This window comes from Terrapene carolina, unplaced genomic scaffold, assembly GCF_002925995.2.
Source record: "Terrapene carolina triunguis isolate 2854851 unplaced genomic scaffold, T_m_triunguis-2.0 Scaffold837, whole genome shotgun sequence".
Classification (NCBI taxonomy): domain Eukaryota; kingdom Metazoa; phylum Chordata; order Testudines; family Emydidae; genus Terrapene; species Terrapene triunguis.
The window spans coordinates 701,924-726,178 of record NW_020665188.1 but is presented as its reverse complement, the minus strand read 5'-3'; the positions used below and the strand labels follow the sequence as shown (position 1 = coordinate 726,178).

General features: G+C 57.3%; 1 protein-coding gene across 2 annotated transcripts in view; it reads left to right on the top strand.

Moving 5' to 3' along the window:
- The window catches only part of TRPM2 (transient receptor potential cation channel subfamily M member 2), a 50,010-nt gene extending 31,992 nt beyond the window's left edge, over window positions 1-18,018 (top strand). For both annotated transcript variants that reach the window (XM_026660813.1, XM_026660814.1), the window contains 14 exons: window positions 6-177; window positions 1,811-1,991; window positions 3,645-3,826; window positions 4,106-4,238; window positions 6,568-6,655; window positions 7,292-7,379; window positions 8,326-8,477; window positions 9,490-9,566; window positions 9,826-9,927; window positions 12,341-12,427; window positions 14,145-14,250; window positions 14,956-15,057; window positions 15,801-15,917; window positions 17,893-18,018. In XM_026660813.1, coding sequence (XP_026516598.1) covers window positions 6-177; window positions 1,811-1,991; window positions 3,645-3,826; window positions 4,106-4,238; window positions 6,568-6,655; window positions 7,292-7,379; window positions 8,326-8,477; window positions 9,490-9,566; window positions 9,826-9,927; window positions 12,341-12,427; window positions 14,145-14,250; window positions 14,956-15,057; window positions 15,801-15,917; window positions 17,893-18,018 — 1,713 coding nt within the window. The remainder of the gene's footprint in view (window positions 1-5; window positions 178-1,810; window positions 1,992-3,644; window positions 3,827-4,105; window positions 4,239-6,567; window positions 6,656-7,291; window positions 7,380-8,325; window positions 8,478-9,489; window positions 9,567-9,825; window positions 9,928-12,340; window positions 12,428-14,144; window positions 14,251-14,955; window positions 15,058-15,800; window positions 15,918-17,892) is intronic.
- Window positions 18,019-24,255: the final 6,237 nt, after the last annotated feature.

Here is a 24,255-nt window from a genome sequence, read left to right as displayed (position 1 = left end):
TGCAGATGAAGGACGTCTTCTTCTTCCTCTTCCTCTTGGCTGTCTGGGTTGTATCCTTCGGCGTAGCCAAGCAAGCTATCCTGATCCATAACGAGGAGCGTGTGGACTGGATCTTCCGGGGCGTCGTCTACCATTCCTACCTGACGATTTTTGGGCAGATCCCTTCCTACATCGACGGTACGGAACCCAGGGTTTCTCGCAGGCTCCTGGCTGGGCCATGACAGCGCTTGGCATGAGATTTCCAAAGCTGAATGTCTTTGTTACAGTGCAGACATCCCTCTGCTGTTCTCCTATTGCTAAAACGGCCAGTCTAGTCCTGCCAGCGTGCAGGGGCTCCACACAGCTCAGCCCCTTCCCAGCAGGAGTCCAGTAGCAGCTTGGCTCCCAGATTTTGACACAGACCAGCAGGAAATGAGGCTCAGAGTGAAAGAATGAAATTGAAATAAAACATGAAAGCCAAAGAGAGCGAGAAGGGCAGAGAGGAGTGAATCTGGGGCTGTGCCCAGAGCTGGTTTGCCATGTCCTTTACCATGCACATCCTGGCTCAGACCAGCATCACAGAAGGATGTGAGCCCCTTCCCTGCTTTCATGCCACTTTGAGGAAGGCGTAGGAATAAAACACAACAGGCCAGCACATCCCTTCCAGGACACCTGCTTGATGCAGAGGCAACTCCCTCGAAGTCAGTGGGCCAGATCGCAAGCTGGTGTCAATTGGTCTAGGCCCACTGAAGCCAATGGAGTATTACACCCATCAAACTGGTGTCATGGAGTGGAGACCTGGGCTCAGTGCTTGTGTCAGAGAGGGCACATGAGGTGTCACCAGAGACAGGAGAACTAAAACTAACGTGACCCAGAGAGGCTGATCCTGTGAGGTGCTGAGCTCCCTCAGCTCTTGTTGCTGTCAGAGCATTGAGGATGCTCAGCACCTTTAAGGATCAGGACCAAGAGCAGCAGGGACCCTTGCCTGACTGTTTCTCTCCCAGCATTCTCCACTTCCTTCACAAATGCATCCCAAATAGTGTCTCAACCCCACTGCTCTGCTGGCATAGGTGGGGTGGTGCCGTTCATTAGTCATGCATAGTCACATGACCATCACTGGTTTCCATGGAAATATTCAGACTCCTGAAGGGGTTGCACATTTGCAGGGGAAGTGCCAGGTTTGCTATTAGTCATTTCTCCCCTCTTAAAGAGTTACCCTGACCCAATCAGGAAACAGAAACAACACCATGTGGCCAATCACATGCTGTAAATGACAGCTAGAATAAAGCAGTGGGGAGCTATTCTCAGGATGGGAACTATGACTCCAATCTTACATGCAAATACAAAGGACAGTCTCCGGAATTGGGAATGCTGCATGAATGACTCACCATTCTGAGAGAGGCCTGAATTCCACTCATCGGCAGGTCAGGTAACGCTGTTCTACCAAGTCTAGAGGGTAACTCATCACTGATTAGCGACTGCACCTGGCAGCCTCGGGGGTGGAGCAGAGAAAAAGCTCCAGCCACTTTCCTACCTGTGAGTAGTTGCTAAGAAACGACCAGTCAGTTACAAGCGTCTATTGCTCCATTGTCCTAGAGGCAGCTGGGGCAGATTCGCCATGCAGGGACTAAGTCTGAGGACCCCACAGAACTCCCTGCCCGGGAAGAGCAGGAACAAAGTAGTGTTGCAGACTGAAGAGGGCTGCTGTTAAGCCGGTCTGTTTAAGGTGGGCTGCTGGGTCCATGCAGAGCCGCCCAGATCAGCAGCATGTAAAACACAGCCGGGGCAATGACAGAGCCTGCCATTGTGAAACTGGTCTCTTCTCTCGCAGGGGTAAACTTCAATCTGGATCAGTGCAGCCCGAATGGAACAGACCCCTACAAGCCCAAGTGCCCTGAGAGCAATAAGGACAAGCGGCCCGTCTTCCCCGAATGGCTGACAGTCATCTTGCTCTGCCTGTATCTGCTCTTCACAAACATCCTCCTCCTCAACCTACTCATCGCCATGTTCAAGTGAGTCAGACCCAGCGCCGCCACCCCCTGCTCACTGCACCTGTGGGGGGCCATTGGGCAAAGCGAGGGTGAATTAATGCTATTATAAAGGGGGGGGGGGGGCTGCTCAGTGCTGGAGCACACCAAACTGGGGGAAGGGGCAACAGCGTGCCAGGCATACCGCTGCTCGGGGGCAGGCAGTGTAGGGGCTTCAGCAGCGAGGTGTTGCAGGCACTAGCCCGGGTGGGTCCCAGGAACCACTCAGACACAGGGCTCAGGGCAAGGCCTTTCCTAGGGCTGGCAGGAAAAGGGAAGGTTGCACCCCAGAGACAGAGGCTTCAACTCAGCTCAGCATGAGCCACAGTGGCTCCTGTGTGGTCCTGGGACACTCCAGCTGAGAGTCCAGCTCTTCGGGCCTGATGCCTGGGGTCCCCTCTCCGGGCCTGACTCTATCCAAACAAATAAGCATTGCGAGTTTCCAGGCCAGGCTTGGTTAGTGTCTCTCATTGGGACCTATCTGCACTGCTCCGTGCCCAGCTGCTGCTGCTCCCCGATAAGCCCCGCACGGACCTGAGCCTGGCTGTCACAGCCTGTTCCACAGGGCTCTGTGCACGGCTCCTGGGGATTCCTCTCTGCAGCTCCTGGCTTGCCATGCAGCCCCTGCTTCCTGAGCATGGGAAGCCCCTCCTCCTGCCTGGCCCAGGGCAGGGATGAGCAGTGGGGAGGGGCTGCGGGGAGTTGTAGTGTCTTGCTTAGCTGATCCATCCCACTATCCTGTACTTGAGGGGAGCAGGTGCCCTGACCTGCATGTGTATGGAGGGATTTGGGGGCCCCAGGCTCACTGACTTCTATGTGTGGGCCTTGGGTGCACTGACCTGCATGAGGGGCAGATTGGGGGGCCCCAGGTGCACTGACGTGTAGGGGGGTAGGTTGTGGGGTCCCAGGTGCACTGACCTGTGTGTGTAAGGAGGTGGACTGGGGCCCCCGGATGTACTTGTCTATGTGTCGGGGGGGTTGAATTGGGGACCCTGGGTGCATTGACCTGTGTGTGGGGAGATGGACTGGGGCCCCCAGGTGCACTTGTCTATGTGGAGGGGGGTGGATTGGGGGCCCCAGCTGCCCTGACCTGTCTGGGGGGTGGATGGACGGTCCCAGCTTCACTGGCGTGCCTGGGAAGGTGGATTGGGGAGTCCCAGGTGCCCTGACCTGTCTGGGGGTGTGTGGATTGGGGGTCCTGGGTGCCCTGACCAGCTTGAGGGGTGGATGCGGGGTCCCAGCTGCACTGGCCGGCATGCAGGCTAGTTCCTGGGCACACTGGCTCAGATGTCAGGTGACCTGCTCTAGATGCAAGCCTGAGATACCAGCCAAAAGCCTGAGGAACCTGGTGAGCTGGTTGGGTGCTGTGGTGCAGACGTATTGTCAGGCCCCCAAGAAAGGGTCCATCTGCACCTCCTTTGGGAGCCCATCCACCCCTCTGTGCCAGGGCCAACCCCTGAGCCCTGCAGGGCAGCAGGAAGGGAGGCCAGAAATGAAAGGAAAATCAAGGCTGGAAGCCAGCAAGAAGGGCAGAATGCAGTGCTTGGGGTGGTGCCCAGAGCTGGCTTGCAGACCCCCTGCCTGGCACCCGCTGGCATGACCATAGCTAATCCCTTGCCCCCTGGGCCCTCCTCCCAGCTACACGTTTCAGCAGGTGCAGGAGCACACCGACCAGATCTGGAAGTTCCAGCGGCACGACCTGATTGAGGAGTATCACGGCCGGCCTGCTGCTCCCCCGCCCTTCATCCTCTTCAACCACTTGCAGCTCTTTGTCAAGAGGGTCCTGCTCCGGCAGCCGGCCAAGCGGCACAAACAGCTCAGTAAGGAGTTCCTTCCCAGGCCAGGCCGGTCGTGACGCGGTGGGGCCTTGCCTCCGCTAGGCTGGGCTAGGGCAACAGTGCATCGCGGGCCACAGCGGTTTGCAGCATTGCATTGGCCGTGGCTTGAAGGGCTATGGGGAGACAATGATGTTCTCCAGGCCAGACTGGGATCTGGAGGAGACATAGTGCCACTTGGGTGTGAGTGGCATGGAGTAGGGCCTGGGTCTGAGGGACCTGGGGGTTCTCCTCCGGTGCTCAGCTCTTCGGTTTCTTCTGCAGAAGAAAAGCTGGAGAAGAACGAGGAAGCGGCCCTTCTCTCCTGGGAGACGTACCTGAAGGAGAACTACCTGCAGCACCAGCAGTGCCGGGAGAAGCAGAACATGGAGCAAAAGATCCGAGATGTCGCACAGAGGTACCGGCCCCTCTCGCCCCGTGTTCCCTTGGGAAAGACCTGTGGGTGTCAGTGCTCTCTGATGTCACGAAGGGAGCTCTGAGTGGGGGGGCTTTGGGCAGCTGTCCCCAGGGTCCCCTTCCTAGTCCCTCTGAAGCCGGTGAGAAAAAAGGCTTTTACAACAACCACGTCTACATGCATATCTCGCGTACTTGAAGCCCTGGCATCCCCTGATGGGAACCCAGGTAGGCCTGGCTTCTTCACACGCCCCAGCGGGGGCCGTCTCAGTCGGGCTCCCCCAAACAGCTACTTCCCTTTCTTGAGAGAGAGGCCCCCTTTTTAAACCCCATTATAGTTCTTCAGCGCTCCAGTGTTCCTGGGCCTTCCCCATCCTGGCGTTATCCCTTAACAGCCCTCAAGTGTTTGTGGAGAAGTGGCTTATCCTTTTCTGCTTGTTTCTCCTGACAGCCCCCATTAAACTAAACTCAAGCAGTTTGCACAGTAACATGCCAATAACCAGGTCGACACAGAGTATTACCAACCCATCACACCCTGCCCCCAGCTCCTGGAGCTGTGATAGCCCTGGGACATTCCCATCCAGTGCGTCTGGCTCAGCTGTGACAGAGTCTGTGGGGGGACTCATCGCACTGCTGGGAGCAATAGATCAGTGATGTTCGTTTGCCTTTCGCAGCCTCTTTCCTTATAACCCAGCTGTTTTGCTCCCATTCCCATCGCCCCCAGCGTGCTAACAGGCTGCTGGGGCTCCCTCCAGATCCTGTCTCCTCAATTGTGGGGCCACCACAGTGAGACACACTTCTCTTTTCCCTGGGGGCTGCATGTGTGGCTCTGCAGTGCTCCAAGCACTAGACCAAGGGATCGATGACTAGTGGCTTTGGGGCTCATAGTGAAAACTCAACCCAAGGTAAGCCAAGCACTTGGTGTATCTGCCACTGGAATGGCCATTGAGCCCTGCCGAGGGTGCGTTGCAATGCACTTGGCTTCTCTCCCTGGTCCCTGGCTGGGGATGCTGCAGGGGCAGTGCACTCAGTGATTTGAGAAAGCGAGCATCCCTCTGGAGTGACTCCTCCTGTCGACTCAATGGGCTCGGAGTGAAGTCCGGAGCAGAGGGATAGGTCAGTGGAGGAGAGCAGTCGGATTATTAGGGCTCAGGTGCCCTGGAGACAAGGAAAGAATCGCTGTTAGTTCTCAAGCCCTGGCCGCCGGAGGCCTGGCGAGGCCAACGGAAGACCCTGTCCAGCAGCCAGCGGAGATATAGGGTGTACGTGTGGGAGTGATTTGGAGCTCTTGCACATCCAGAGGATACGTTAGGGGTGTGAAGGAGCAGCTTGGACCTGAGGCTCCGTGAAGAGCCTTGTTCACACTCTAGCAGTTACTCCTGGCACAGTGGCTCCCGGACACTCCTGGGCTGGCACAGGTGTCAATGAGAGCAGAATGTGGCCCACTCTCTGCAGGGCTATAGGGCTGTGCTAAGCTTGCTGTCTGGCAGGGGAGATAGTGGGTTGTTGCGTGTGGGTGAGACACGCAGTGCGGCTTGTGAGGGATTTAGTGCACACGAAAGGTGCCTGGTAGCATTGGGCAGAGCTAAGCAGAAGGCAGGTAGGTGTGTGCCAGCCCTCGCCCATCCCGCATCGCACCTTGGGGTGAACTTGCGGCATCCCGCTGCTTGCACTGTGGCCTCCGCTGTCTATGTGATCTGCAGAAATGGGACTCGGGGGCAAACCAAAGGCTACAGCACTAGCCAGATGCAGCAGCGAGCGAGCTCCGGAGCAGGAGTTCTGCACGGCTAGTGCATGTGATCCGCATGTGCTGCACCTCTCAGTACGGGCCAGACTGGCCCTGCTGCCAGCGCAGAGAGGGCAAGGAGCTGGCCCCACCTCCATGCACCCTGCACCACTGTGTGCAGACAGGGGCAGGGAGGAGCAGTCCCCCAGCATGGCTGCTGCGGAGCGGGCCTCTCTGAGATAGGATGTACTGCCGTGCCAAGGGATGTGCCGCGTGCACACTCAGCTGTGCTCCAGGGAGCAGGGGACACTGAGGCACAACCCTCTGCAGATGTGCCCCGGGGCAACTCCACCCTGCCTCCTCCTCAGCAGCACCCACCAGGGATGAAGAACAGTGGGGGGCGCTGGGAAGGCAAAGGCAGGAATTCGGCACTTTGAGCTGGCAGGCGGTGCGAGGGGCAGGGTGTCTGTGGGCAGCGCTGCGTGAAGGCAGGCAGGCAGGCTGCCCTGACCCCGGAGCAGCACCTCACTGGCTGTATGCAGCTGCGCAGGACACCTGCTCGGCGTCTCGTCCCCCAAGGCTCCTGTCTCCTCTCGCCCTCTCGCAGGGTGGACGTATTGGTGGAGTTGCTGGATTTAGATCGGGTGAAGAGGACCGGTCTGGTGGAGCAGAGGCTGACTGGTCTGGAAGAGCAGGTGAGACAGAGCTCGAGGCACATCGAGAGGACAGATGTTGTCACGGATGGGCTTGCGTGGAGTGGGTGGCATTTGGGATTGGGGGCTGTATCGGGGCACTCGGGATTGGGAGTGGGGACTGGGCTGGGGCCTGGGCAGCTGGCCATGTTCAGGATCGGGGGTCATGGGGGGGGCCCAGGGAGTGGGTCAGAGGCCGGAGAGTGGGTCGCGTTGAGAATCGAGCAGGCAAAAGTCTCATCCAACTACTCTGGGAAGACTTGCGCTATTGGGGGACGATATAGTCCCATCCCACCCCTGAGCCTCAGCTCCTCTTCCATTAGATCCCCTTCAGCAGAGGAAGCCCAGCAGAACTGGGCACTGATTTCAGTCCCAAGGTCAGAGGAATTACACGGGGGGTTACGCTCCCTGAGACCGTCTCCTGGGGCGGGGGGAGAGAGCTCCAACCATTGTCCTGACAAAGCAGGGCCATGTCCCTTCTGGCTCTCACAATCATGGTAAAATTGAACTAAACCGAAATCCAAACACATCCCTGAGCCTGGAAATGGGGCATCCATGGACCCCCCATGTCCAAGCTGGGGCCTGGGCAGGAGATGCTGGGAGGTGGCTTTCCCTGACGGTCTGCCCTGCTCTGGATAGATGTCCCAGACTGCCAAGACCCTGGCCTGGATCGTGCGGGCCCTGCGTGGGAATGGATTTGGTTCAGAGGAGGACATGCCCACCATGGGTAAGTCCAGCCAGTCTCTGGCTGCCAGCGTGTGAGAGGAAAGACCAGCCTTTGTCTTCCAGGACCCGTTTCTCCTCTCACTTCTCCAGGGTTCCCACCAGCGTCACTCCGCTGGCTCCAGCACAGGCCTGATTGGCGCCATGTCTGAGAGCAGGACGGGGCAAGAGGCTCCTGGGTGAGCTGGGTGGCAGGCCCTGCCCCATTGCAGAAGGAACACAGAGAGTCCTGGATGCCCTGAGCTGGGGGAAGGGAGGAGGGGTTGTTCTTAAAGGGCCTGCTCCTGTTCCCAGGGCAGGCAGGGGGCATTGTGCCCAGGCTGGGAGGTTCGCTGCCAGCTTCTGCATACCCTGTGTGGGCTGTGCCGTGGCGGCTGGGTGCTACACCGTGCAGCAGACTCCTACTAATTCCCCTCCCCGCCTCCAGCCCCACTGTATTGGAGATCATCCTTCCCACCCCTTCCCCAGCAGCTCCCCACCTCCACTTGCCCCACAGCTCCCTCCCATGCTGGATTCCTTCTCCGGGCCCTCGGAGTCTGTGCAGGGGGAGCAGGGCTGTGGGATGGGGAGGGGGCAGGGGTGTATGTGTGACTGTGCTGGGGAAGGGAGGAGAGGCAGACCCACTTCTATGGGGCAATGCAACAAATTGCAAGTTGTAGGCCGAAATCTTCAGCAGCCAATGTCCTCTGCAGACAATGCCCGCACTGAGGGGGTGGCCAGGGGCACAGGGCCTGAAGCCTACTGGCCCCAGCAGGAGACTTTCCAGTGTTCCCAGGCCCAGAGAGTCTGGGTCAGGCCGAGAGAGTGGTGAAGCAAAGCCGTTCTCATGGGGAAACCCAGCTAACCCTGGCAGCAGGCGGCACGAACCCCATTGCTTTCACCCCAACTCTTCTCAGAGGTCACGTTCCTCTGCTCCATGGGGGTCTCGGCTCTTTGTGTTTACCTCCCAGTCCCCAGCAAAGCCCCGGAGCTGAAGGAGTACGGCTCAGAGGAGAAGCCAGAGGAGACGACGGCTCTGTACCATGTGAGCGCCCGCAACCTCCTCTATCCCAGCTCCTCCACAGTCCGTTTCCCGGTGCCGGACGAGAAGGTGCCCTGGGAGGTAGGAGAGCGCCACTGTAGGGAGCAGGGCCCGTGGATGGGAGACCTGCCTGGAGGAGAGGGACCGTAGCCTGTGACGCTTGGGGCGTGTTGATGGAGGCAGGCAGGTCCAGTGGGCAGAGCCAGGAGCCAGGAACCCCTGTGCCCGGCTCTGATGCTGCCTCACTCGGTGACCCTAAGCCCAAGATGTCAAGCGAGGGGGCCTCCAGCCATGGTTCGGCCACGTGGCCTGGGGAGGGAGCTCAGCAGCTCGGCACAGCAGGCCGAGGGGAGTCTGGACCTACCTGCGGAATTAAACGCTGCACTTTGGACACTTCCCACCGTGGATGCCGGACTCCCCCTTGCTGTGCCCATGTCTGTGCTGTCCTGAGTCCCATTTCCAGCAGTGAGTCGGGCGCTCATTGCAGGTCCCACCCCCATGCCAGCATCCCTCCTGGAGACAGGTGAGACTCCTGCGGCACTGGGTGCACTTGAGGACGTTCCCCAGAGGGCGCTGGCTGGGCTGTACTGCCTTAGCGGTGCTGGGCCTGGGGCTGCCCCATCCCACTGGGAGGCCAGCCCGCTCCCTGAGGATCCCAGGGGAGGCTGAACTAAACTCGGAGCTCAGGGACCAGCTGTGCCAAAAACAGACACCCATGCGAGGCTCAGTGAAATGGGGAGGGCAGAGAGGGGCTCGGGGGAGCCGTGTCAGTGTTCCCGCTGGCTTCGGCAGCCCAGGATTAGGCCCTCAATGAATCCTCTCCTCTGAGAGCCCAGCCTTGCATCTTTCACTTGGCGTGTGGTTCCCCCCACCCTCAATTTCAGCAGAATTCCTCAGCGTCAGTGCTCCATGGCTGGGCTCCGATGGGAAACCAAGGAGGCCAGTCCTTATATCCCTCAGAGGGTAGTTCCTCTGGGCCACGTTGGGGTTCACCAGCTCTCTGGAGGGGGCTGTGCCGTCCTGGAGCCACTGGCGGGAGGGCTGTGCCCCTGGGCTGGCGGGACGTGTGTGAAGTGGTTTGTGTGCTCTGCAGGTGGAGTTCCAGATCTATGACCCTCCCTTCTACACAGCAGACAGGAAGGAGGTGGCTGCAAGCGATCCTCTCAGAGAGTGAGTGTGGGATCAGGTAGTCTCTCTCTCTCTCTCTCTCTCTCACTCTCATTCTCTCAACCCCCGACCTCTCTTCCAGCCCCCTGCCTTTATGTATCCATCTCCCCCACTGGCTGGCTGGCTGTGCCAGCAGCGCTCTCCTGCTCTCTGCCCAGCCCTGGCTCTCTCCCGCGCCAGCCGGCTGGCTCCGTTGGTGTTTGTGGCTGCTCCCCAGCGCCGTGTGTGCTGAAGAGGACAGGGGCTCTGTTCTGTCTTCCAGCTCCCTGGAAGCTCTTTCGAAGATAAACTACAATGCGATGGATGGACTGATCAACCGACAGAGCTTCCACGGCACGTATGCTGTCCAGAACAGGCTGCCACTGTGAGTGAGCCAGGCGGGGGGGCATCTCACACAAACGCTGCCAAAGCAAACTGGCTCTGTTGCCTTGGCGCTTTGGCTCCGGCTCAGTGGTACCGTTTCTCCCAGGGGTAGGGAGGAAGAGGGCAGCCCAACTTCAGACCAGTCACAAGCCACATGTGCCTCTTGCGGTCTCACAGTGCAGTGCACAGTCACTCAGATCGCATGGACGGCATGTGAACGCCCCCTTTGGGGAGGCTAGCCCCCGGCCCTGCCCCCTCTGCCCCAGGCCCCCCCCCCCCCCCCCCCCCCGGGCCCCGGGCCCCCCCCCCCCCCCCCCCCGTGGCCAGAGGAGTCCTGGCCGAACCACCCAGACCCCCGGGCTGTGGCTGGCCCAAGCACCAGCCCAACCCCTGGACCGCCGGCCAGCCCAAGCCGCCCCTGGCCGTTGGCCTGCCTAAGCTATCCCTGGCCGCCAGGCGCCCCAGTCCGCCAGCCGGCCCAAGCTGTCGGCTGGCTGAGCCCTGAGCTCCAGACTGCTGCCCGAGCTGAGGCCCTGCCGGCTTCGGGGGAGAGTGGAAGCAAGGGCGGGGCCTCGAGGCGGAGCATGGGCAGGGCCACGGCCTAGGTTTGGGGACGCTTAGCCTCCCATGGCCTATTATACCTGCCGCCCATGTCTGATCTTAACACAGAAGGAGGCCTGGTGGGTTGCTCACTTGTGATCAGAGTGGTTAGTTCTTGACTCACACTGTCTGGGATTACTCCATTAAATCCATGGGAGTTGTTCCTGACATACACCCACGGGTGGGAGGCGGAATCAGGTCCCTAATCTCCATCCGCTTCTCCCTCAGATTAGCAGCGAGAGCTGCTGCTTCCTGCCCCATGTTATGTGAATCTGAGCAGTGCTTGGAAAACACGAGGAAGCTCAGGAGATCCCCAGCCCAGCTCCACTCACCAGGTCTTGGGTTTCCTGAAACAGCCTGAAATGTTGCAGATGCCCTGCCTGACTCCCCAACTCCTTTCCAATCTGCCCGGCGGTTTCAAGGGAAGAGGGGGGTTAAAAGCTACTCACTGCTCCTAACTGGGAGGATGTCTCTGCGGAAAACTGGCCCTCCACTTCCCTCAGGGAGTGCTGTGCCCCTGGGCCCCCCTCCTCCTGCCAGCCTGGGCCCTGAGGCTGCTTTTGTCCTGGAAAACACGGAACTGGCCATTTGCTGGGAAAACCACCAGAGCTCAGTGAGAGACTTGGGGCTCCCACTGTCAGCCAGATCTGTGCTTCCCGTGCAAAGCATGAGGTCTGTGGTGCTGACTGAGGGATGGGGCTGGAGCTGGGTGGTGGACCCATTCAGGCAAAGCCTCCTGACCATTCAGGAGTGAAGGAGAGGTGGAAAACCCACACCTTGGAGCAAGGGAGCCCCAACCCCTAGAGCAAGCAGTACACCTCCAGCAAGTAGTGTCTGCTCAGAGCCCAACGGGCCCACTCTCCTGAACAGGCTAATTCCTTTCAGGGCAGGCTCTGGCTACCTGGGCTGGAGGAAGGGCAGCAGTTTCTGAAGCCGTCAAAGTGAGGAGGGGCTGGGTACATGCATTGAAAGGGCATGACTCCACTGCACGTTTTCCCTCCAGTCAAGGGTTTGCCAGTGAATTGGGGGAAGTTAATATACTGGGAAAGGCTGCTGTGGGCATGCCCTGTATTCTGGAACAGACGTTCGGGGAGCGACTTCAGCAGATACTCGCAACTCACTGGCAAGCCATTCACTCAAGTGTGGGGAAAGTCCAGGGAAAGAAACCCTAATATGTCAAAGCAGGTTCTACAGGGGAAACATTTCTACCCAAAGTTACTCTGCAAACTTCTCTCCATGGACAGGGACCAGGCTGTGTGTCTGATGGTGCCTCTGACACTGTGGAAAATAGTGCCCTTGATCCTAAACCAACCAAAGCTCCATGCAATTGTACCCTAGAAGCCTCATGACAAAGCAAAATGGAAACAGACGATGGCTCCTGGGGAAATGGGATGGTGAACAAGAACCAAGAGACATGGCCCTTTCTATCCTGGTGGAAGCATTCCCACCTTCCAATGCGCCCCCCACTGCTGTAGGTAACCCCACTGTGCACTCATAACTAGAAGCCACCATAACTTCTCCTGTCCTGGTGAAGGCGTCTGGAATGTTTGTTTATGTTCATTTCCTGAAATTGGGTTGAGCAATTATCCTTTGATGGTTGGAATTTTTCCAAAGCTCCAAGAAACGAATACCGGAGTAGAAATGTGTCTTCCTTCAGGGCTGTGCTGAAACATTTCCAGCGCCTTTGTTGTTTGAACAAACACAGCGTCACCCCATGACATTGGCCGTTGAGTTCCATGAGCGACGGCGTGATTGAACAAGCCAATAATCCTGGCGAAGGGATACCAATGCCTCTCTGGCTCTTTCTGTGCTAGGAATCCTATGGGCAGGACGGGGTTACGAGGCCGAGGAAGCCTACGCTTCTTTGGACCGAACCGTGCGCTGCACCCCATAGTGACGCGGTGAGTACAGCGAGTGAGATCTCGGCTTGCACGTCTGGGCACCATTCTACTGGCACGTGGCAGTTACTTGACTAGAGCAGCACCCTCTACTGGCTGAGCTAGGAACATTATGTCTGTAACTAGGGTTACCATATTCAAACATTTAAAAAAGAGGACACTCCACAGGGCCCCGGTCCTGCCCCCAGCCCCGCCCCAACTCTGCCCCTTCCCCGCCCCCGGCCCCACCCCCGCCCTTCTCCACCCCTTCCCCACCCCCATTCCAACCCTTTCCCCAAAGTCCCTGCCCCAACTCTGCCCCCTCCTCTGAGCACCCCACATCCCCCCTCCTCCCTCCCGCTCTGATCTTGGTTGGGGGTTGCTAAGTGCTTTCCTGCACCCCACTGGCCCTGCAGCCCCTGCACCCCCCACCCCCTGCAGCCTCTGTGCCCCCTGCTCCCCACTGGCCCTGCATCCCCTGCACCCCCCCGCCCCTGCAGCCTCTGCGCCCCCCACCTGCCCTGCCCCTGCGCCCCCCTGCCCCTGCAGCCTCTATGCCCCTGCCTGCCCTGCTCCTCCTCGCCCTGCAGCCTCTGCACCCCCCCGCCTGCCCAGCTCCCCCGGCAGCCTCTGCCTGGCGGGGGCTTTGGATGCTCAGCGGCGACCGGGGCAGCGCGGGTCCCTGCAGCCCCGGCACACGCCACACTCCCTGCCCCGCGCCGCAGCCTCCTTCCTGCCGCGCGGGGTGATGGGGCCGCAGGAAGGGTCCCCCAGTGGCCGGGGAGTCCCCGCCCGTGAGGGAAGCCCGAGCCGTTGGCTGGGCCCAGCCTCCCCGTGGTCCTGCGGGCTCAGCTGGGGCGTGCGGTCCGCCCAGCCTCCGGGGGCAGCAGCGGCCCCTTCGCCGCCTTCTGTGCCTGCGCCCCCCCTTCCCCCGCCCGAGCTCGCTACAATGTAACCGGGCGGCTGGGCTGCACTACGGACCCGGCGGGTCGTGCTGGGGCCAGGCGGACCCTGGCTTATGCTGCCTCCTTATTTCCCCGGACACGTCCAGTTTTTGGCAATTCCCCCCGGACGGGGATTTGAGTACCAAAAAGCCGGACATGTCCGGGGAAATCCGGACGTATGGTAACCCTACTGTAACGCACGGGGCAGAGGCCTCTGTCATACAGAAGGAAATGTATTGCTAAAACGATTCCCGTTCTTTGTTTTAAATAAAGAGCAGCCTGTTCTTATTTCATAGACCATGGTGCTATTGTGTAGCAATTAGATCTTTGATAATTTTCTGTTATTGCTTAGCACTTACAGTAAACACCACTTAATGCTTTCAAAGCACTTTACAGTCATTAGCTAATTGATGCTCACTGCACTCAGATAGGTAAGTTTAGATCCCCCCAGAAGGTAAATGACTAGCCCAAGGCCACGTGATGAATTGGGAGCAGAGAAAGGATTAGACTTCAGAAGTCCCTGGTGTCTGTCTGGCCCACGCCCACGCTTAACCACTTATCTCAGGAGCCGTGCTTTCCCCTTGATATCCGGAAACAGGGCTGGGGGATCTTGGGAAACTGGCTTGTTTTCTAACAGATGTAAAAGCTAGGAGTGTGTAATCTCCTCGATGACATTCGTGAGAGCAAAGTCCATCACGGTCCTCCCTGAGCACTGAAACTGATCTTCGCTGCCGTGCCACGGGGAGGTACGGGAAGAGCCAGCTCCCAGGGCAGCATGACACGTTTCTCTTTTGTAGCTGGAGAAGGAATATGGATGGATCCATTTATAGAAAGAGCCTAAAGAAAATGCTGGAGGTCTTAGTTGTCAAGTCTCCTGTGTCAGATCACTGGGCTCTGCCAGGGGTAAGTGCTAAGGAGCCCATCGACCTGACCTAGGTTTGAAAGGCTCAGAAAACATAGGCAGATCAGTCAGTGCAGAGAGATGTTATTGGCATCACAAGCTACACCCATGTTACCAAAATGTAAAACATAGACAGGCCCTGTGGGTCTCTGCAGGAGGGAGATACAATCTGCCCTCAGCTGGGATTCAGTGCGTCTTATCCCCCATGCCCAGAGGTCTCATAATTCTGTCAGAACAGCCCAGTTGTCCATCTGGCCTTAGCCTGTCCAGTGCAGAATGCACCTTACAATGCAATACGATACTACAAGTGGCATTTCATCATCCCCCGGCCTAGCAGGTGATTAATAGTCCATATCATTTTCCTCCTTGCTAGTTTAACAGCCAGTTCTGACTCAGGAGTGTCTGCTCAAAGCCTGGCCTCAGAAACATCATGTGGCAGTGAGTTCCAGAGGTGGATTAAGTTATGTGCAAAACCGTATTTTCACGCACACCTGAGGAGTTTCTGCCATGGGTGTCCCTTCACTCCTTGCCCAGAGCAGACCTGTGGGATGCTCCATGCTTGTTTCCCCGTCTGGGGCAGTGTATAGTTTGGGAACTCCTGCTTCCTTAGTAGCAAGCATGGGGCCTGCTCTCTTTGCTGCAGTCAGGGAGGAGTCCCAGCTGTCTGTGCAGACAGTGCCCAGTTGTGATGGTCTGGTTCTGTGCAGGGATCACTGGAGCCAGGGGAATCGCTGCCACTGAAGCTGAAGCGGGTCCTGAGGAGGGAGTTCTGGCCACAGTTCCAGAACCTGCTGAACCAAGGTGCAGAGGTATGCTGGGCACGCCGCATGGCACCGTGTTTGGGAAGCAGGACAAGAGTCAGACACATGTTCCCATGATGATAACATGCCAGTTCCTCCCACGCAGGACAGGGTGGCCCCAGAATGGGCCCGGGCTGCAGTTCTGTGTACATGACCCTGGTGTGGTCTGCGGAAGTGAGGACAGAGGAATGGTAGAACAGGCCAGGATTGTCCTGCCGGGCACAACAACCATCGCGTGGGACTTGCTGTGGTTAAGCAGAGTTCCCAGGCAATGTGCCAGAGTTCCTTTGGGACACCGCTGGCTGCAGGACTGTCCCATGACCGGGATGGTGTATGTGAAAGCAGGACTTTCCCACAGCCCCCACTCTGTCACCAGGAGCGGCGGAAGTTCCCTACGAGTGGGCGGGGCCACCAGTGCCCCAAACCCTGGCCCTGTCCTCCATGCTGCCCCTTCTTCCAGAAGCCCTGCCCCTCCTGCCCCTGCCCCACCCCTACACCTAGAAGCCCCACCCTCACGCCACCCCTTCCCTGAGGCCCCGCCCCCATGCCATCTCTTCCCCCCAACACCCCGCCTCCTGCTCACTTCTCTCCACCCCCTCCCCTTCTCTCTCTCCCTAACGGGGGTAAAAAGTAGGGGCCATGGCCCCCTGGCCCCCCTGTTCTGGCACTCCTGAGCCAGGTCACAGCTGACCTTCTGCTAACACACTGAAACCCAAGGGGAACCCTTCCCAGTTGCCCTTTCTATCCCTTAGGTATACAAAGGCTACGTCGATGACCCCAGGAACACGGACAATGCTTGGATCGAGACAGTGGCCATCAACATGCACTTTGAAGATCAGAGCGACGTGCAGATGAAGCGGCTGAACTCGGTAAATGCCTTTTGCCTTCTGTCCCACAAAGCACTAACTTCCATGCGGAAAGGCCTCACTGCTGGAACAGGGCTGAGCAGGCATCTTCGCAGGGCCTGAGCCAGCGTTCACTGAAGTCAATGAAGAGCCTCGTGCCAACTTCGGTGGGTGTGGGATCAAGCTGCAGAGCCCGGGGAATGGCCCAGATCTCAGCAGCGTGGTGGTGGTGTGCTCACAAGCCTTGCGGTCCCATTCCAGCCTGCTTCTCTGCCTGCAGGTGGGGGGGACCCAGCCTGGACAATGCAGAGAAGGAGCAGGTGAGAGAGGGCTCCTGGATAGCAATGGGGGTGGTGTAGAAATGGAGCTAGGCAGAGGGGAGAAGGAGTGAAAGGGGCTGCAAGAGGAGAGAAATGGGGGGAGGGAGGAGAGGCCAGGGTAGGGTTGCTAACCCTCCCGGTTTAGCCGGGAGTCTCCCGGAATCGGGCTCGATCTCCTGGAGGCTACTGAAGCCAATTCGGGAGATTTTAGGGCACTAAAAGTCCAGTGGCGCAGAGGGGCTAAGTCAGGCTCCCTACCTGCCCTGGCTCCGCGCCACTCCAAGAAGCAGCGACATGTCCGGCAGCGGCACCTAGGAAGAGACACGGCCAGGGGGGTCTCTGCGTGCTGCCCCTGTCCCAAGCACCAACTCCGCAGCTCCCATTAGCTGGGAACGTGGAACTGTGGCCAAGGGAGCTGTGGGTGCGGTGCTTGCAGGCAGGGGCAGCACGCAGAGCCACCTGGCCACCCGTGAGCCTAGGAGCCGCTGACGGACATGCCACCGCTTGTGGGAGCCACCCGAAATAAGCACCACCCGGCTGGAGCCTGCACCCCGAACCCCTACCGCACCACAACCCTCTGCCCCAGCCCACTCCCGCACCCAAACTCCCTCCCAAAGCCTGCACCCCGAACCTCCTGATGCACCCCCTCTGCCCCAGCCCTGAGCCCCCTCCCGCACCCAAACTCCCTCCCAGAGCTCACACCCTGAACCCCTCCTGCCCCCAACCCCCAGCCCTGAGCCACCTCCTGCATCCAAACTCCCTCCCAGAGCCTGCACCCCGAAACCCCGCTCCAGGTCAGAACCACCTCCTACCCCCGAACTCCCTCTCAGAGCCCGCACCCCCAGCCTCCTCCTGCACCCCAACGCCCTGCCCCAGATCTGAACCCCCTCCCACACCCAAACTACATCAAAGAGCTCGCACCCCAAACCCTCTCCTGCACCCCAACCCCTGCCCTGGAGCCAGGCTCAGCCCGGAGACCTCTCCCATACTCTGAACCTCTTGGCCCCATCCCTCAGCCCAGAGCCTGCACCCCATCCCCCTGCCCCAGCCCGGTGAAAGCGAGTGAGGGTGAGGGAGAGCAAACGATGGAGGCAGGGGGGCTGGAGTGAGCGGGGGAGCGGGGCCTCAGAGAAGGGGTAGGGCAGGCATAGGGCCTTGGGAAAGGGGCAGGGCAGGGGGCGGGGCTAGGGTGTTTGGGTTTGTGCGATTAGACAGTTGGCAACCCTAGGCCAGGGAGAAGCACAGTGGTGGAGCAGGGCGTGCTGTTAAGTTTATTGTGTAAGGACTGTACATGCAACAGCAGGCACCATGAGACCAGATCCCAGGAAAATTCAATGACTTCCTTCATTTGAAATCTATTACCTGCCTGACGCTCGCCTCCGCTCAGCATTGAGGGAGGGCAGCCGGGCCATTGCTGTGTCCTGGGGACACATTGGTGGGGAGGACATAGCCCCAGGAACTAGCTTTTATCCAACACCGTTGGAGTCCCCTTGTTAAAACACCAGTAGTTAGTGCTTGTGCTAGTCCCGGGTAATCAAGGCTTGGGGAAAACAGCTCCTCCGCACCTGAGCCATCCCGTCCCAGGCTTTGCTGTGCCAGCCACGTGCCGAGTGCAGCTGGAAATACGCACTCTGTGGCAATGTCAGCCTGAGTGTAACGTCTTGGATTTCCTCTCCCAGTTTCTCCAGGGCAGCGACCCAGAGCCATGTGTCTGGTGGCAGCTGGTGGACAAGAGAATTCCGCTGTACGCAAACCACAAGGAACTGCTGCAGAAGGTGACTGCTCTTTTGGGGGCCTATTACTGATATTACGGCGGCCACCTGGGATGGATTTTCCGGAGCTGGGAGAAGTGTCATGGAGATCTGCCTGCCTGGTCCCCTTCTCTCCTGTTGCCCTAGACTGGGGCTTTGGGTGTGTACCTTGGCTTAACGCTCCAAGCTCAGCGGGACTGTGGGTAACATGCCATGCTACATGACTCTCCTTCTCACTCTCTTGTATCATTACTTGCGAGTGAACGTAGCACTCTCGTGAGACACAGATGGCAGCGGCTTGTGCCAGGCCCTCCCCCTTGCAGGAGTTGCCCCACACAGCTCTGCCAATGCTCTGCCAATGCTGGCAACTTCCCCTTTTGTTGTGGCCTTGGCTTTCTCCTAGGCTGACGCTTTGGCTGAGTTAGCAGTGGGTTTGGGACCTGGAAAGCACAAGTGGGACCTGGAAAGAGACTTAATTCATGGGCCAGTTTTTCCACCCACGTCTGTAGAGGTGAAAGGCTCCTGATGTGTGGTGCCACCTAGTACCGGGGCCAGGACACCTGCGTTCAGTTCCTAGCTCTGCCACAGACTCCCTGGGGGAGCTTGGGCCCGTCACTTAGGGAGGGAATCACAAAATTTCTAAGTCCCATGGATAGAGGAGCCCCTCTCTTGTGTATCGGCACCTCCCCTTGGCTGGCTTAGGCAGGTCCCACCTAGCATGCTGGCTTTGTGGGGCACATTCTCAGGCCCGTCTCTCCCCATGCATTGTATAGGGACCCTAGGCACCGAACGCAGCTTTGTGGATCCCAGTGTGAGCCTGTGATTTGGTAGGCTCCGCAACGCCCAACGTCACACCGCCTAAGTCCCTTTGTGACTCCGGGCCTGAGTTTCTTTAGGCCTCAGTTTCCTGTCGGTACCATGGCTCCTCTGGCTTGCCTGCGGGGATTGTAGGCTCTGCACAGCAGGGGCTGTCTCTCCCTGTGTTATGTACAGCACCTAGGGCAATGGGTGCCTCATCTTTGCCGGGGCCCCCAGTCCCTACTGTCATGGCGTAAGCTAACACTAATGGGGAGGGGCAGCAGATCCCATGGCCTGCCCTCACTCTGCCGCTGACGCACCTGGGCTACCGTACATCCTCTCGCTAAGTGGCATTGCTCCATCCACCACACTCGCCCCGCTCCTAGGGGCACCTGAGCTTGGATTTAGGCCAGCACCTCACTCCTAGGCCAGTCCATACTGGGTCTTCCCACTGCCCCCTCCCTTTCATTCCAGGTACCTCCGTTTTCCTCTTGATGCCTACTCCGAATCTTGGCTGCTCCTGTGTATGTCAGCCATGGTTATGCTCTCCTGGGGCTTGGAGAACAGCAGGGATCTTTCTCTAGGCTGGCACTGGTGCTGCTTCAAGGAATACGAAGCAGGAGATGTCTCCCTTCCCCCTATCAGCCAGTTGATATGTCTCACTCGTAGCCCTGAGCTCAGACATCCTGGAGGGCGTGTGCCTGGAAGATGGTCTGGAGCCCAGGGTTTCACAGAGCTCATGTCATTTCTCTACTTCTGCCAGAGGCACTGACCTGGATGTCAGACCCCTCCCTTTCACCTGATCATACTCACGTCACTCACCTTAGATCCGGAGGATGCTGAATGCTGTGGCTTCTCTACAGACTTATTTGTAAAGTGCTTTGGGATCTTTGGGCCTGGAAGCGTGTGCGAGCTACGCGGTCTTGTTGCCGTCTCACTGGTTTTGACTCAAAAATGTTGACTCCCAAGTGGGGTTTGGGACAGCATGTTATAAAGGAATTAACCCCAAACTAGGTTAAGCATCTACTGCTATTATTTATTTCTTGCTCTGTTCCTTAGGTTGGGTCCCTGGCACCCCTGTTAAAGACCAAGTCCTCATATTTGGCCCTGAACATACTGGAACTGTATTGTATCTGAGCTTATTCCTTGAACCAGCTCTAGTCGCCTTCCTTAGCTGCTAGCCTGCCAGCGGCATGGGCAGAAAGCACCCAGCAGTCAGGGCCTAAATTGTGCCCCCAGCCATTGCCATCCCCCCCCACCCAGGGCCAGAGCAGTAAAATGTGGCTGGCAGGTGGATTAGGACAAGGGGGATGACTCGGGAAAGCCAGGTTATGGAGACAAAGTGAGTGGGGTTGCGTATTTGGGTCTGAATTTGAAATAGCTGCTGTTAAAGTGTCAGCGTTGTAAATAGGCACACATACGGACCAGGCATTGTGAGCGAAGTAGCACCATGGGAGATAGACTGCAGATCCCTTTTCCGGTCATTCTTCCTTTGGATTCCTGTGCAGCCCCCAAACATCCACCTCGGGATTTCCATTCCTTACAAAGCCGCTGGACACAGGTCCTTGATTTCCCACCCTGCCACAATTCATCGCTAGAAATGAACGATGTGGTCACATCCTTTTGCCAGCCAGTCACACGTAGCTCCCAGGCGAGCCGACCAGGATCTCCAGATCAAAAGCAGTTCAAAACAAGCTAGGAAAGAGTTTGCATATAAACCTGCTTAGCGAGAACATCTGTCGAGCCCCCTCAGTCCATTAGCTAGCAGTGGGTCAGGAAGAGGTTTGGACTGTAGCACTTTGGCCTCGGTTCACAAAGGGATTTAGGCATCTAAGTCCCAGTTGTAGGTGCCACAAAACGCCCTTCGAACCCTGTGGCTGCCTCAAGTCACGTTTTTTGGGCACGTTTTGTTCCATGGACACCAAAGTTTCTGCCTCTGAGCATGTGCCCGGCTGCCTCCAGCGCAGTGTCCAGCCACCTGTCTCCCACCTAAGCCCTGGCATGACTCGTGGATGAGGAGGGGATAGGCATTTGCCCACCTAAGTTGCATGTGGGGCCGAATCCGGTGGGTGCGCCCTGAGCATGCTTACTGGATCGGGCGCCGCATGTGAGTTCACACAAAACAACTGAGGGAGGAGGAGCTCCCTCCTATGTTTTAGCCCAGTGATTGGGGACTCATCTGAGATGTGGGAGACCCCCATTCATGTCACCCCTCCACCCAATGAAAAGAAGGGATTTGAACAGGGCTGTAGCAGAGTGCTCTAACCACTGGTCTATAGCTATTCTGCAGTGGCCTTCTTCCCTCAGTCTCTCCAGTTGAAGCTGTTGAATTGTGGCTAAATACTTAGTGTCATTGGAGCAGGGGGACTGGCGCCTGGGAGTCTCAGCTCCTGGGTAAGTGCTCTAACCAGCAGGCTATACAGTCGTTCTCATGCGCTCTTTCCTTACTTCGCCGCCGTAGGACAGCTTTAACCAGAGAGGCTGAGGGAACCCCACAGCCCAGCACCTGTGAGGTGACAGATTGCTGTTCAGAACCCTCCTCCTCCTCAGGCATAGGGGAAACGTGACAACAGGGCCCTCCCCATCCTCAATGAGTGCGGTAACACTCAGCGTCCCAGCGCCTAAGGCCCTTTGTGAAGCTAGGCCTTGATGACCGTGGCTGGTCTTGATGGGATTTTTTCCTGTCATTTAGTCAGTCTTTGCCCAATCAAACTATTCCTTCCACAATAATACACTGAGCAGTGTATGCAGAACAACAGCATCTCGCCTGCAATGACGCACCAAAGTGGGCTTCAGTGTTTGCATAAGGGGACAGAATGATGTTTTATTTAATGCCTCTCTTAACTCAATAAATCTAACAATTAAGACCAATTGCATATGATGTCCTTTTAGTAAATGGTCACTACTGAACTTAACTCCCTCCACGCTAGGTCCACGTGTGTTACTGTGTGTAATTCCACACTCAGAATGTTGGACTTCATTGATTTGACAGCCGCACCAAATAAAAATACAACGCAAGAGTGCTGGATGTTAATGGGATCCGAGATGAAGGTCTGCAGCTTCCAAAATAAACAGCTTTGCTTCGCCTCCACATGGCAGTGACTAGGCCAGCATTAATGGCATTACTTGCATTAGGGCCAGTCACATTATCTCTGCATAGTTGTTATGCTAGGAGCTGGCTTTCCACTATAAGCCTAATTTAGTCATAAACACAACTTCCCCAATACCCAAACCATTTGTGGACAAATTCCTAGGCCATAGCTTATTCCAGTACAGAGATGGTTGGGCAAGTTTGCAGCAAATCTGAGACCTTATTTAGATGAGATTAGCATTGCCAGACGACTGCATTATTTGGCTTACTACCTTTCTGGAATGGCTTTCCCTACAAATGCCATTCGATCGTATTTCTTCCCTTCTGCCTGGAGCGGGGCCTTTCCACACCGGGCTGGGATTTCTTGGCATTTGAGGAGATACCAGCACACGTAACAAGGACATAGAGAATTAATTCAGTAAGTGTCCTCTCATGCCATTGATACATTTGTGACAAATACCTGTGTCCGGGGGGAAATTAGTCCTTAGTAGCCACCAGGCCACTGAGCGCTCAAGGGATGGCTTTACCCATGCAATATGCTTTGGGCCAGATCCTCAGCTGGTAGAAATTGGCATAGCCAGTGGTCATTTCTGCCAGTTCAGGATCTGGCCCGTTATCTGCCTTGTGTGCAGAATGGGACTGATTCTGCTTGCACATACACAAGTGTTGCACAGGTGTAATTCCATGGCCCTCACCCCCAGCCTCCCTGGCATGAATTCATGCTTTGAAACATAGGCCTTGCTCATCTGCTGCCCCGTCTCCTTCTCTGTGTCTGGGCTGAAGGCCTGCAGGCCATGTGGGGAGGTACACTCTACAGCATTCCCCCTAGAACTGGTGCCACCATCCTCTGCTTGACCTTTGGACTCCTCTGCCTGCATGTGGGGGTGTTGACTGGGAAATAATGTCCAGCTTAGGCTAAAAAGACAGAAATGCGTGTCTGAGCCTAGAGCAGGGGTGTCCCAGATCCAGCCCAGCTGAGGCATTTGAATGGATCACAAGACAGGTTGGCTTGTGCAGAATCTCAGCTTTTGTTTGAAACCAACAAATCCGTTTCTAGCCCTGGCACTTGTAAAGAAAATATCTGAACATGGATCGAGTATAAACCACTGCAGTGCTGTCTGCCTGAGTCTGCAGAGAGCCTGAAACAACGGCTCTGAGTTGTGAACTCTCCCACCCACTCGTCATCTAATTGGAGTGAGACCCTTACAACCCAGTGATGACACTTCCCCTGTCATTAACTACTTCATCACTGTATCTGGTGCAAGGTGAGGGGGTGCTGCTGCAGGGAAGGAACAGCAGACGGAGGAACAGAGAGGGAAAGGGGAGAGAACAGAGGCAGAAATAGTGCTGTAAACCTTACGAGCATATCTCCCACTGAATGTGACACGAAGGTACTGAACAACTAAGGGATAATAACTAGATGTTTAGTTGCTATGTAAATGCCACATTCCACCCTTGATCTTTGGGAGTTCTGCCGGTTGAGGGGAGTGTTTAGTCCTAAATTAATACGCTGACCCACAGAGCATAATTAACACTGGAATTAGCCCCCTGGCCATCCCAGGGCAAGCACATTGCCATGTCAAAGCTGTTAACATTCCCAAAAGTATCAGCAGCTCCCGGTGAAGTAACTGTATTCTCTGTATCTGCCCATAACCCAGCCACCCTGCAGCTCCTGAGACAGGGCCATGGCATTGGGACTGGGGCATATAGTATCACAGATGCTAAGCCCGTCCTGTCCCTACAGGGAAGCTGAATGGCTGGGGGTGTCCTCGGGGGCACGAGTGCTGGGGGGGGGGTACAGTCACACGGCTCACTGGGCACATCAGCAATGCAGTTATTAGCCCCCCGAACATGCCTGAAGAGATGGTACAATGCCACGGGGACAGCAGTTGGCTGGTCCCTGTGCTGGCCCCAACCACTCGGCAAGATTTCAGTGCCAGGAGCCTCCAAGCAGTTGTGACAGGGACCAGCGCAGCCCCGATGGATTTGACTCTCCACATCCCCTCAGAGGGAGCCGATGGTGCAGCTTTAAACTGATGAGCATGACAGGCTTTTTCCTCTGTTAGGGTTACCATATTTCAGCAAGCAAAAAAGAGGATGGGAGGAGCCCCACCCTAGCCCCGCCCCCGTCCTGCCCTAGCCCCGCCCCTGCCCCTTCCACTCCCTCCCACTTCCCACCCCCCTCAGAACCCCCAACCCTCCCCCTGCTCCTTGTCCCCTGACTGCCCCCTCCTGGGACCCCTGCCCCTAACTGCCCCCCAGGACTCCACCCCTACCTAAGCCTCCCTGCCTCTTGTCCCCTGCCTGCCCCCTCCTGAGAACTTCCCCCATCCTAACTGGCCCCCTAGGACCCTTCCCCCTACCTGTACCCTGACTGCCCAAAACCTTATCCATCCCCCCAT